Source organism: Eurosta solidaginis, chromosome 1, assembly GCF_040869045.1.
Source record: "Eurosta solidaginis isolate ZX-2024a chromosome 1, ASM4086904v1, whole genome shotgun sequence".
In the NCBI taxonomy this organism is placed as follows: Eukaryota; Metazoa; Arthropoda; class Insecta; order Diptera; family Tephritidae; genus Eurosta; species Eurosta solidaginis.
The window spans coordinates 74,110,360-74,123,785 of NC_090319.1; the positions used below are offsets into that span (position 1 = coordinate 74,110,360).

The 13,426-nt window shown below is 38.2% G+C and overlaps 1 protein-coding gene across 1 annotated transcript in view; it reads left to right on the plus strand.

Annotated features, from left to right (window-relative positions):
- Positions 1–13,426, plus strand: part of Ino80 (chromatin-remodeling ATPase INO80) — a 380,523-nt gene that overhangs the window by 83,562 nt on the left and 283,535 nt on the right. The window contains exons 11-13 of the mRNA XM_067758294.1: positions 5,298–5,456; positions 6,361–6,463; positions 8,515–8,612. Coding sequence (XP_067614395.1) covers positions 5,298–5,456; positions 6,361–6,463; positions 8,515–8,612 — 360 coding nt within the window. The remainder of the gene's footprint in view (positions 1–5,297; positions 5,457–6,360; positions 6,464–8,514; positions 8,613–13,426) is intronic.

The window sequence follows — 13,426 nt, forward strand, 5'->3', positions numbered from 1 at the left end:
AATTACCGAAATGGTCTTGAAACATGCTTGAATCGATCCCGAAATCCTCTCAAAATTATTCTGATACAATACCGAAGTGATCCTGAAAACGACACTGAATGGATTCCGAAAAAGTCTCGAAGGCAATTCCCAATTGATAAGAAAAACTTAAAATTCCTAGGAACTGTTCGCTAAAACAACTGCGATATGATCCCTAAAATAAACCTGAAGTCAAACCCGAACTATCCCTAAATAATCTCAAATGATCAGATAATCCCGAAAACAATTCTGAACCACCGCCCAATGGTTTCGAATTTATTCGGAAAAAGATTTGAGGGCAACTCAAATTTGGTCCCAAGAGTATAACGAAATATTAGCAAATTATCACGAAATTATCCCGAAATAATTTGAAAAGTCTCGAAGACAGTTCCGAATTGATAAGAAAAATTTGAAATTCGCAGGAATTGTTCATTAAAACCATTGCGATTTGAACTCTGAAACAAAACTGAAGTAAATCCCGAATGATTCTTAACTAGACCCAAATGATCAAAAAATAATCCCGAAAATAATCCGGAACAACCGCTCAATGCACCGAATTGATCCCGAAAAATATCCGAGGGCAATTCGAACTTGGTTCCAAAAGTATCACGAAATTATCCCAAAATGATCCTAAACTAGTCTCAAATTATTACAAAATAATCCCGAAACATTCTTCAGAAACTCCGAAACTGTCCCGAATCGATCAAGAAAGCAATGCCGAAACAGTCCCGTAGTGGCCCAATGACAATTTCACCCGAAATTATCCCGCAAAAATTATGTTGTGGTTCCTAAACGATCCAGAAACCAATTCAGAAAGAACCCGAATTGATACCGAAATTGTTTTATACCCATATTTACAAATCAAAAACAAATTTTTTTAACTGCAAATTGGTGGGGCCTTGTTTTACAAGTTTTTCTGAATAGAAGCACCTAGTTAAAAAATGTATAATGTAGCTTTCCTTTATTTCTTTTAATAGAGGAATGCGGAGACTGAGCAAGAGAAGAGAAAGAGATAGGAAAATATGGAATGAGTAACGGGAAGCAGAAAGATGTGGAGAGGAGGAATAGGAAGAGAAAAAGATAGAAACTTCTTCAAACCGGCAGGGTTGCTCTCTGACCGGCCACTGAACGAGATATTGCCCTTACACTTTTAAATATTTAGAAAGTTAAACCATTTTGTCCATTGATTTCGGCAGAATTAAGCTCAAATAAACACTCGTTTAAACGCGAAGGAAGTGTTCAACACTTTCAATCTCCACCTCTTCCTTATAGCTCCGAGTCATTCGTTGGGATTCCGGACGTAAGGATGATTTAGATTGATTAGAATCCTTGCTCTGTTCAAATTCATTCGAGGCCGAGTTTATCTGCACACCTGATATGTAGGTGCCGTTGCCAATCTGGCATTAGCTTTCTCTGTGAATAAAGATACGTTTTACCCCTAATGTGGCTTCCATTGCCCAACTGACTTACGTATTTTCTGTGATACAGATACGAGCAGTATTTGCACGCATAATATTAGGAGCGGGAAGCCAGATCGTTTAGCGATCTGCAACCTGCAGCGTTCCTGCCCTGAAAAACTTTAATCGCTGCTGGCATATCAGCGCAAATTGCCATGGGTGTGAGATTCCAAGATAATAGCCATAGAGCAGCCCCCCTTATACTTAAGAGAGCCACATTGCCATCAAGTTTCGATCCATCCATCAAAATAGCCGTGGAGTCGTTAAAGATTAGTGATATTGTCCCACTTGTGTCAATCTAGGTTTCTTATGAAGCATAATTTGGAGAAAGTTTCCAGACATGGTCCCCAGAACTCTGGCATGATGAAATATGATGTCACTCCTGGGCAGAACTATGCTCACTATAATTGTCACCCTGTCTGAAACGTCATTTAGCTTCCAACGGCTCCCCTTTCCAATTCTGATTGAGGTGATGGTGTTGCTCAACGTCATTTTGCACAGCCGTATAAGTTTTGCTTTTCGTGCTGTCGAAAGCGGTCTCAAAATCGATGATGTGTCAATTCTTTATTCGCGGGTTTTCCCAAGATTTTTTTTTATTGATAGTTATATATAAGACCAACTGAACCTTAATAAGGTTATGCTACGCCTCACATTTTTAGTATTTTCACGCGCCCAACGCTTTAGTTGTCTGATCAACGCCCTAGATTGATGATGAGTGTGATGAATAGTACCTAGGATCTACCTAAATATTTTCTAGCTTTTAGTATTATTATAACTTCATGTAAGTATTGTTTTCAATAAAACCGTTTAATTAAAAAATTTTTTAAAATTATTTTATTAATCTGATTTTGCTTTTCTGACATCGCCATAATCGGCTGGGGGACATTAACTACAGCATTATTGATGGCGGTATCGGTTTAATCATCCCTGTGCGGTACATCACTGTCTTCATAAAGGAGAGCAGAGAAGTGTTCCTTCCATAATCTAAGCACTCTCTGGACATCGGTTACAAGGCTTTCGTTTTTACAGGAGTTTGCCTGGAGTTAAAACTTTTCGTCTGTCGCCGAATTTTTTCGTAAAATTTGGGGGCGTCATTTCTGGTGGCTGGCAGCTGAAGCTGCTCGCACTCACCCCTTTCTGCCTCCGCTTTTCTCTTCCTGAAAAAGTGTCTCACTTTCCTTTTCAACTCGTGGTAACAAACCCATTTATTACCAGTGTCCAATTCAGATAAATAAATAAATGTAAGGTGCAATAACCTCTGAAGAGAATTCAGGCTGAGCCTCTCTTCCACTTTGCAACGTGTTCCTTTTAAGTTTTCTTACAAATTGCCGGGACGCGACCTACTTGTTTTATGCCGGCTTCAAACGGAATTTGCAAGGCAGATGAGTTTTCACTGAGAGCTTTTCATGCCAGAAATACAATCGGAGTGCTTGCTGAGGGGCGACCCCGCTTAGAAAAGTTCTCTTCTTATTGAAAAAACTTGTTCTAAAATTTTGATGTTGCTTTCCCAGGAGCGTGAACCCAGGGTCGTCGTTGTGATAAGCGGACCACGCTACCATGACACCGGCTGCCGCCATCCAGACACAGATAAACCACTGAATTTGTGCCAATGTGCACCCATATCACTTCTTCCTATTAACTTCCTTGTGCGCTTGAAGTGACTGCCATTAAACTCCACACTTCCGCATTCATTTTCTCCTATTACCTTATCACTGCTATGAACATTTCTTCACACTCTGTCCCATAAAACCTCTGTACAAAATATTAACAATATTAAAAATGTTAAGCACACTACTAATACTAATATTCACTTCATTCAATGTCTCGCCGGCGAGCCTCCTACAAATGTTCAGCGCAGCTCCTTTCTATCTTTAACTGCATTGATTGCATTTTGCTTTGTCAGCAGAGCTTTTGCTTTTGCCTTTGACATTGATAAATTATTCTACAAGTGTTCATTCATAAATCACAGAAGGACTGTGGCACTTCTACAGAGACCAGAAGATTTAGTAAATAAATTAAATTCCTCTATCAGTTATTTCAGTCACTGAGTGGATCTCTAAGTAAATAGCAGTTAAAGAGGATGTTTAGCGGCTAATGGAACCGGTAGTTGTCGCTGTAAGTACGCATCGTTTAAGCTTTTAATGTATTGAGTAGCTGATTTCCAAATTTTTTTTCCTTCTTGTCATGCTTTCTCAAATTTTTAGTTGTTGACATTACATGTTACTATGTACTACTAATTGACAGCATATTTTGCGGGAAGGATATCTCTTCACTCATCTTATCTTATTAATAATACTATAACTGTGAAAGTTTAGTCGCTAACATTCTTCAACGTTTCGTTGTGAAGGGTTCATGTTTGCGACGCAATGAAGTCAGTGTGGATTTTCATGAAATATTTGGGGCTGCATTCGTGTAATGGCCATATTTTTTTGTGTGTCCCCAGAGAACAGTTACTACAAGTAGTATTGAGTTTCTTACGAATAATTTTGAAAAATACTCTGGATCATCTATAGATCCTTCCGATATTGTTTTCCGATTGTTTCAAGTCTATTACATTTATGACAGTCATGGCAAATCGTCTAAACGGAACTATTTAAAAACCATTTCGAGATTATTTCAATATTGTATTTGCCATAATTCGAGACTCTCTTCCAATCATTCAGTATTCATTTCGGTGTTACTTCGCGACTATCTTTGAATCATTCTGGTATTGCGTTCCGTTCATTTCGAGACATATTCACGATAGTTTCAGGAATATTTCGGAGTTGATTTGGAATCATTTTGGGATTATTTTTTGACCATTTCGGGGGTTTTTGCTATAATTGGGGACTATCTTCCAATCATTAAAATACTGTTGTCGGTATCTTTTCGGAGCAATTTCGGGAATATATTTAAAGCATTTTCGTATTGTCTTCGAGTTAATTTCGGGACCATTTCACGATAGTTTCAGGATTATTTCAGGGTTGATTCGTAATCATTTCGGGAATATATTTCGAGACAATTTCGGTATCATTTCGTAGTCATTTCAGGATAACTTCGGGACTTTTTCGATTCAATTTCAGCACATTAAAAAGCATTTACGAAATCGTTTCGGTTTTTTTTCGGGATCATTTCGTGGTAATTTTTGCATAGCTTCGGGACTATTTCAGAGCATTTCGGTACTTTTTTCGACGTAGTTTGGTGCCAGGATAACTGATTTTGATTGGGAACATATACGCACTATTCCGGGACTCTCAGGGCGTTATCGCTGGCTCATTTCGGGTTTGTTTTCGAGATAGTTTCGTGATAGTTTCGTGTTTATCTTTCGATCATTTCAGTATTGTTTCCGGCACTATTTTAAGACTATCTCTGAAAATTTTCGAAAATTATTCAGCACAGTTTCGGAACTGTTTCGGAGGGTTAACTGGGTATAAAATTAAGTGTATTCAGGATAGCTTTGCTGTTGTAGGCAGGATTCTCTTTTGTTCATATCGGGCTTTTAAGAATAGTTCGGAGACTATTTCGAAACCTCTTCGGTATTAGTTCCAGATCATTTGGGCATTGTGCTCCGGATTCCGGACTTAATTCGGGATAATTTCTGAAATATTTCGGCATTTTCCCTAAATTGTTGCTACCACCTGGACGAGATAGACCAGAAATATTCAGTAAATTTATCATATATACAGATCGAGTTTCTAGAAATTTTAGACTTTTAGTTCATAAAACCACAGTTTGGTCAGTAAATTAAAGACCACGATTTCAGAACTGACATTCTTGTTAAATAATAGGAAACAAAAAAATAATTAAACAATTTAATTTAATTAAAAATTGTTCTAACTTCAGGTTATATTCTATGACTCCGATTGGAATCCGACTGTCGATCAGCAAGCTATGGATCGTGCGCATCGTCTTGGACAAACTAAACAAGTAACTGTTTATCGTTTGATCTGCAAAGGTACTATTGAAGAGCGGATCTTGCAGCGTGCGCGCGAGAAGAGTGAGGTAAGTGACGTTTCGTTGGCACTACATACACATAAATACATTTACATAAGTATACTTAGTGCATTTTAAACACTTGCGATCGTTGCTTGTAATTTACAACTTTTTCATTCATTATTATTTTGTTCCCTTTTGTAACCACAAAACGTTTCAGATTGCTCGAACTTACAAAAAACAATTGAAATCACTTAAAAAGCGAACGAACTATCTTTTGTTCTTACTCATATATTACTCGAGGAGATGCGAGATGTATGCACCCGACATTCATTGTCTTGCATGGCACGTGCGTTATAGCGTGTCTCCAATAGTTAACAATGTCCCTTCTTCCGCTTTGCTGTTCCAGAATGTGCATTTTTTGTTGGTTGCACAAACACATGTGCTTTTCGATTTGAAGTTGCATGCAACACGATGATGATCACTTGTACGTGTACGATCAGTTTGTAGTAAAATGATCTGGTTTTCTTTTATGCATTGTTGTTGATTCGTGTTTTTTATTGTTTGTTTTTTGGTATTCTTATTGGTTCAAGTTCTCTTTATTACGCGCTATAGTTTTTTGTTTAGTTTTTCCGCACCGGAAACTAATTATTCAATTTAAATGTTGTCGAAGGCGACACCGCTGTTACGCCTGTTCCCTATAGAGCGACTTGAGTAATGCGGGCAATGCTTTGTTTTTTTTGTAGGTGTTGCTCATTTTTTCATGGAAATTATACGCATAAACTTTAAGAGGGGAGAGCGATTTGAAATATAATGCGTTCCGTTTTTGTGGACAAAACTAAATTTTGCTCGATCGATGTTTTTTAACGAATTTGATACACCCATATTCAATAATATGTATTCCACTTTTGTAGTTTTCAAAAACCCATCAATTTTTTGCATTTCTTAATTTTTTATTTTCTCTTTACTTTAGATTCAACGTATGGTAATAAGTGGTGGCAATTTCAAGCCTGATACTCTCAAACCTAAGGAAGTTGTTTCATTGCTTCTGGATGATGAAGAAATCGAGTTGAAGTGTAAGTATTTTGTATTTAATACCTTTTTCAGTTCAAGTTCAGAACTTAGAATTCATATTCAGATAATTTCAATTCAACTTCAGAAAAATAAAATTCAAGTTCGGAATTTCCACCTTAAGTCCAGAAAATGGAAGTTGAAGTCCAAAATTTTCAATTTAATTTCAGAAAGTTACAACTGCAGTTCAGAAAATAACAATTGAAAGTCAGAAAATTACAATTCAAATTCACAAAATTACAATTCTAGTTCAGTGGAGCTCATAAATGTAACGGCGACCGCCGTGGTGTGATGGTAGCGTGCTCCGTCTACCACACCAAAGATCCTGGGTTCACGCCCCGGGCAAAGCAATATCAAAATTTGAGTCAATTAGAAGCGGGGTCGCCACTTGGCAGTGTTTGGCAAGCACTTCGAGTGTATTTTTGCCATGAAAAACTTCTCAGTGAAAGCTCATCTGCCTAAGAGATGCCGTTCGGAGACGGCATAAAACAAGTAGGTTCCGTCCCTCAAATTTATGGGAAAATCTATAAAAAAGGAGCACGATGCAAGTTTGAAGAGAATTTCGGCCTAAAATCTCTTCGGAGGTTATCGCGCCTTTCAGACTCCAGATTTAATATGAGTGTGAGGTTTCTGCCAACGGGAGATGGTTCTCTCAGTCCATTCTTGCATGAAAGGAATCAGAGTGTAATGGGTGGATGCACGTGCTCTGCGTTACGCCAGAATTGGAGGTATGTGTTGTTTGTATGTCCAGAGTACTCGGGCATGTGTTGCGTGATTGTCCAAAGTACTTGGGTAATTGTCGAAGGAAAGGATTGGTGTTAGTGGCGCTTTACTAGTCGATGGTTTAATAGTTATTCTTTGGAAGTATTTAGACTGAAGATACGGCAGATAACCAATAGTGATTGTGTGTGAATAAGAGCGGTTGTTTCTAACCCCACCTCACGCCTAGTCCCCCGCTGCTTAGTGGGTGGATAATCAACGGGAAGTAGTTAAGGTTTCAAAAGTCAGACCAGCGACTTAAAAGTTGGTACCACGTAGAGTGGAATGCCGGTGGAGCTTGTTTCATTTCCGCTTATTTGCAAAAGACCCTTCGGAAGATCGTGGTGACTGTGGTTAATATCCAAATGCGTAAGGGTTGGTTAACTCGAATGTGGAGTTGCATTGCAACCGGAGGTCATTACCCATACATTGGAAGAGGTTTAAGATAGGTCTCACCCCCCTCAAGTTGTTCATCTTAGTCGTACAACCACCTGCCCGAAAAGGTGGTCGCCACAGCAGCGGCACTAAATGTGGTAAGCCCACCGTTACTTACCGTTGCGGCCTGGTATCGGGAACGGTCGGTTGGAAAACAGCTGCATATACCCCCTGGCTGCAAATCATCCAACAGGCACGGTCCGCATGTCACCCTAGATTAAGGAGGCTGGCAGTTCTTGTTCACCGACATCCCGCCACACTCCTATGAGGCGGAACGGCGTAGATGCAGTCCTAAAACCGCTTTATTATCACATAGTCGGGCTCTATGGAGTTCAGTTAAGTTCTCACACCATTGGTAAAGTGTCTATCCCCTTGAAGATGACTGCATGCGATGATGTCTGCCTTTGCCTTCATGAGAACAACGACCAGCGGGTACCATCGGAACCATCCTTTGAAAGGGTCTGCATATTCCAGTTAAATTTTCTCAAATCATAGTACTTGAAACTTTTCCCGTCGTCGTCGTCAGAAAGAGGAGAACTCATCCCTGGCCCGCTGTTACGTGTTTTTATTGGTAGGGTTTTTATGTGGTGGGTCCCAAGCCCGTCGACGCTTTAGAATTTTCTGCAATTGTACTATCAACATGCGAATCGGTTGTCATATGTAGAGATGCTCTAGTCTTTAATAAAATTTGAGTACAACTTGAAGAAAAAAGCCCTAAAAAATATTCTTTATTAAATTAACCCACTATTCATTATAATTGGCTTATCTGAGAAGAAAATCTGAAGTTATGTATTTTCCTTATATTAGAATTGGTAACAATTTTTTGTTTTGTTTTATACTTACTTCTTATTTTCCATTTCAGATCGTCAAAAAGTTGATCCCGATGTTGCATCAACCAGCCAAAATAGAGATGTATCCGGTATAACCAGCGATAAGAAACGACAGCGTAGTTTAAATAAGGTGCGTAGTAATAACCACTTGTCCCCTGATGAACTCATATTTGTATGTATGTGCTTGAGATATAGGTACTCATGTTCCAGAGATCATACCTAAATGCTTACAGCCCACATTGAGTGAAGTAGCTATTCTAAACGCAATAAGTAGCTAGAGACACACAAATAATCCCTCAGAAGAGCGTAACCAACTATGAAGTACGCTTTTGTCATTTACCATTTACTGTGATCAGTTCCCTGCGATCGTTGCGCTTTGATAACATCATACTAATAGCATTATTAAAGCATGGTAAAGAGTTTGACGCATGCGCATCAAATGCCATTATAATGCAAGTCAGAACGATTTACTTACGATATCAAAATGCTGCCACTTAAGTAGTGCACTTCATTTGGTGTGGTTGTTGTTGTTGTTGTAGCAGTGTTGTTGTTGGTGTGGTCTAATGCTACTATGGCTGACACTTGCTGCTTGCTGAAGAGTTGGAAAAATTAATTTCCATTTGTGCTTTTTCTTCTTCATTCTTATTTGTTTGCATGTATAGGAAAAGCGTTAATTCGACTTTAATTCACCTGAAATTGCTGTTGAGCTTTGCAATACTACACTCTCTGATATAATTTGTATACCCAGCTGTGCTACAACAAAGAATTAATGGATTTGGAAATGATTCCTCTCGGTTTTCTGAAATCCAAAAAAAAAAAAAAAACAAGTAAGGACGGGACTGTCTTCGGCTGTGCCGAAGACTTCATACCTTTCATGAATGGGGCTGAACAATAATCTTATCCCGTTCGTAATCTCCAAATAATCGGATGTATAAGTTAAGAAATATATAGTGAACAGATGTACATACCTAAACGATTTTTAAGATAAATATAAAATAAAAAATGACAAAAAAACCCCTTATCTGAACGATCGGTTGTATGGGATATATATTAGATATAGCTCCGATCAAACTGATTTTTACAGGAAATCTTCTATGATATATTAGAATAAATATCACCAAATTTAACGTTTTAATATTGGAAATTATGGGAGAAATGGCCAAAAATCTTTCTATCCGAACGATCGGTTGTATGGGATAGGTATATACTATATACTAGGGCGGGTCGATTTAAAAATCGCTCATTGCTCTGTGAAAATCGTATTCGAGGGATCAAAATAAGAAACTTTGCCGAAGGAACCATACCTCTAAAACGAATTCTGATGATTTTTTGCCTCCCCACAAATCGACCCGCCCTACTATATACATATAGCTCCGATCAAAGTGATTTTTTCAGGAAATCTTTTATGATATATTAGAATAAATATCACCAAGTTTAACGTTTTTATATTGGAAATTAAGGGAGAAATTGCCAAAAATCTTTCTATCTGAACGAACGGTTGTATGGGATATATATTATATATAGCTCCGATCGAAATGATTTTTTTTGGAAATCTTCTGTGATATATTAGAATAAATATCACCAAATTTAACGTTTTTATATTGGAAATTAAGGGAGAAATGGCTAAAAATCTTTCTATCTGAACGATCGGTTGTATGGGATATATATTATATATAGCTCCGATCGAAATGATTTTTTCATGAAATCTTCTAAGATATATTAGAATAAATATCACCAAGTTTAACGTTTTTTTTTATTGGAAATTAAGGGAGAAATTGCTAAAAATGTTTTTTTCATGAAATCTTCTTTGATATATTAGAATAAATATCACCAAGTTTAACGTTTTTATATTGGAAATTAAGGGAGAGATTGCTAAAAATCATTCTATCTGAACGATCGGTTGTATGGGATATATACTATATATAGCTCCGATCAAAGTGATTTTTTCAGAAAATCTTCTATGATAGATTAAAATATATATCACCGAGTTTCATGTTTATACTTTCTAAATTAAGGGAGAAATGACCAAGAATCGGTCATATGGGATATATATTATATATAGCTCCGATCGAAGTGATTTTTTCAGGATATCTTCTATGATATTGTAACGAATTTACTTGCAATCCTTTTATTTGCAACCCTCTGCTAAGTTCGAATCACTAAACTGTTGAATAAATAAATCCAATATGTAATAATGCAAAATGGCCTTTATTAAAGTACTTCACAATAACACTCAAACTGTGCAACGAATATCTTGCTTAATAACCAAACTGATTGATAGCTCAAATGAAACTCTACTATTCAAAATAATACTGCTCTTGCTCGCTAGATAGCGTCTTAATCGAAATCTCAAATCAAACTAAATTCCAGCGCCTCTACAATTGCCGCCTTTTATACTCTTTGATTTCAACCTTCGCATCTTCTAGGCGCTTCGAGAATCTACTAGTCCAGCAGCTCTCAAACTTCTCAGCTGTAACTACAATTGCACAATTTTATAGTTTTTCTCATTGCACACTTATAGGAGTATCTCAGATATATGCATGTGTTTGTGCATTCACTCTCCACTGCTCGTATACGTACATGGTACATATGTGTATACGCAATTATTGTTTCGTTTATGTAGATACATAATGATTGATCTATGGATGTGAATTCACGTCACTGCTTAGCATCGGCTTAGAGATGGCAGCACTCCTAAGTTTTGCTAATATTCGTAACAATATATTGGAATATATATCACCGAGTTTCACGTTTATACTTTCTAAATTGCGGCAGGAATGACCAAAATCGTCTTATCTGAACGATCGGTTGTATGGGAGATATATGTTATAGTGGTCCGATCCTACCGTATCCGACAAATGTCTAATATAATATAAAAATACATCCTTGTGCCAAATTTGATTGAGATATCTCAAAATTTGAGGGACTAGTTTGCGTTCAAACAGACAGACGGACGGACAGAGGACGGACTGACGGACATGGCTATATTAACTCAGTTCGTCGCCCTGATCAATTCGGTATACTTAATGGTGAGTCTATCTTCTATATTTCTCAACGGTACAAACATCGGAACAAGGTTAATATACCATTTCATGTTCATGAAAGGTATAAAAACACTAAAAAGAAGCTAACTTCCTAAAATACTTACGTGGTTTTCGTCTATCGAGAGAGAACTCGACTTTTCAATTTCCTACCTAGTCCAAAGTAACATTCGTTTGCATGTAGAGCGCTGAATTTCAAGGGAGACGTTGTTTTCTGTGATAATTCTGATTCCTGATCCCTTTCCAATCTTTCCAAGTTGGTGAAAATCTCGTCGGTGGTGGAGATCTGAAGTCGAATTAATGTGATAATAAAGAAGCCTGCTAACGCGATAGCTGGCACAGCATGCGCGATCCCCCTTCTTGTGGACTGGGCAAAGAACACTTTGATTCCAATATGGCATGCACTCGTCCATCCATATTTTGCACAGAAGTTGATGGATGCGCCTTGCGAACTTCTCTCCGCCGTACTAGAATAGCTCCGTAGGTAATCCATCAGCGCCCGCGACCTTGTAGTTTTCAATCTGGTTATTGCTACTCTCGCACTCAAGTCTGCTGCCTATGTTTGTTTTTATTCCTGTAAAGGAGTTTTGATCTCCGTTTTTACTCGTGGTAGTGCCTATAGACCCTTCTCCTTGCGCTCGTTCTTAACTTTGTAGGCAAGGTCCTTCCTTTCGAATGCAAGGCGGCATCCTTCATCATACCATTTATAGCTGCTGGTAACAAATTTTTTCATCGTGGACGGTACGAAGAGCTCTACACATATACTCTCACTGCTCCTGCATTTCCTTCGGGCTGACTTGTGCTCTCAGAGAGCAGGTGTGAAGGCGAGTTGCAAAATAATTGGCAGTCTATTGCGATTGCAGTCCTTCGGCATCTAACTTTCCTTGTGTTTTTTGATTTAAGTGGTTTGCTTTTAACCGCACGTTTTTGGGCTGTGACGAGATAGTCATCAGAGTCGATGTTAGGTCCTCGATTGGCGCGTGATCTAAAAGACTGGAGGAATAACAACGTGGTCAATATGATTATGTGTATTTCAATCGGGTGGCAGCCATGTAGCTTTATGTTAGTTGTTATGATTTAACCTGAAGGTGGATATGACCAAGATTCGAGCACCGGCGAAGCCGATCAGCCTCCCTCTATTGGGAAAGGTTTCCTTGTAGAGCTGAAATTTCCGACTATGGGGCTTAAGAAATCTTCTTTGCTCACCCTGGCGTTAAAGTCATGGGAGAGGCAGCGATCGTATGTGCATTCTAAGCGCTCGCAGAATGCGTGTTTCACTTCATCGTTCTTTTCCTCCGTCGATGCTTGGCCGTAAAAGAATGAGATATTAAAGAATTTCGCTTTTATCCGGATAACGGTGAAACGTTCGTCCACATATGTTGGTGACAGTTGTTAGGGACGAAGTCTGCACTTTTATGCATGACTATTACAGTAAATGTCACAACTTTTAATATTATAGCTCTGTAATATGGAAGGTAGATACAGAAGGACATTGTCGGATTTGAAATCTGTTTCGATGTGATTAATAGCTTGGTGGCTACTATCAGTCGCTGTTTCAGGAGGTTTTTCATAACTTTGCCATACATATAGAACAGACGGTGGGGAGTCAGAGTCTCCTTTGCCTTCTCAATGTAAGGATGCGGGGAAGCTCTTTGCTTCCGTATATTTACCATCCTTGTTTAAGTGACTTAAGCTATGAACATTGTTTTTTTCGTTTGTTTCATTAACCATTGATTGTACTTGTAATTCTCCACTAGTTTATGGTATATTCTAAAGACATTGTTTACAATTTATTATCTCAAATCGCGGTTTTTCATAGCAAAATAGGGTGGCTCAAAACGCAGCCAATACTTTAGAGCCGAAGTGCTCACGCCAAATCTTATATATTATTTCTAATTGCTGT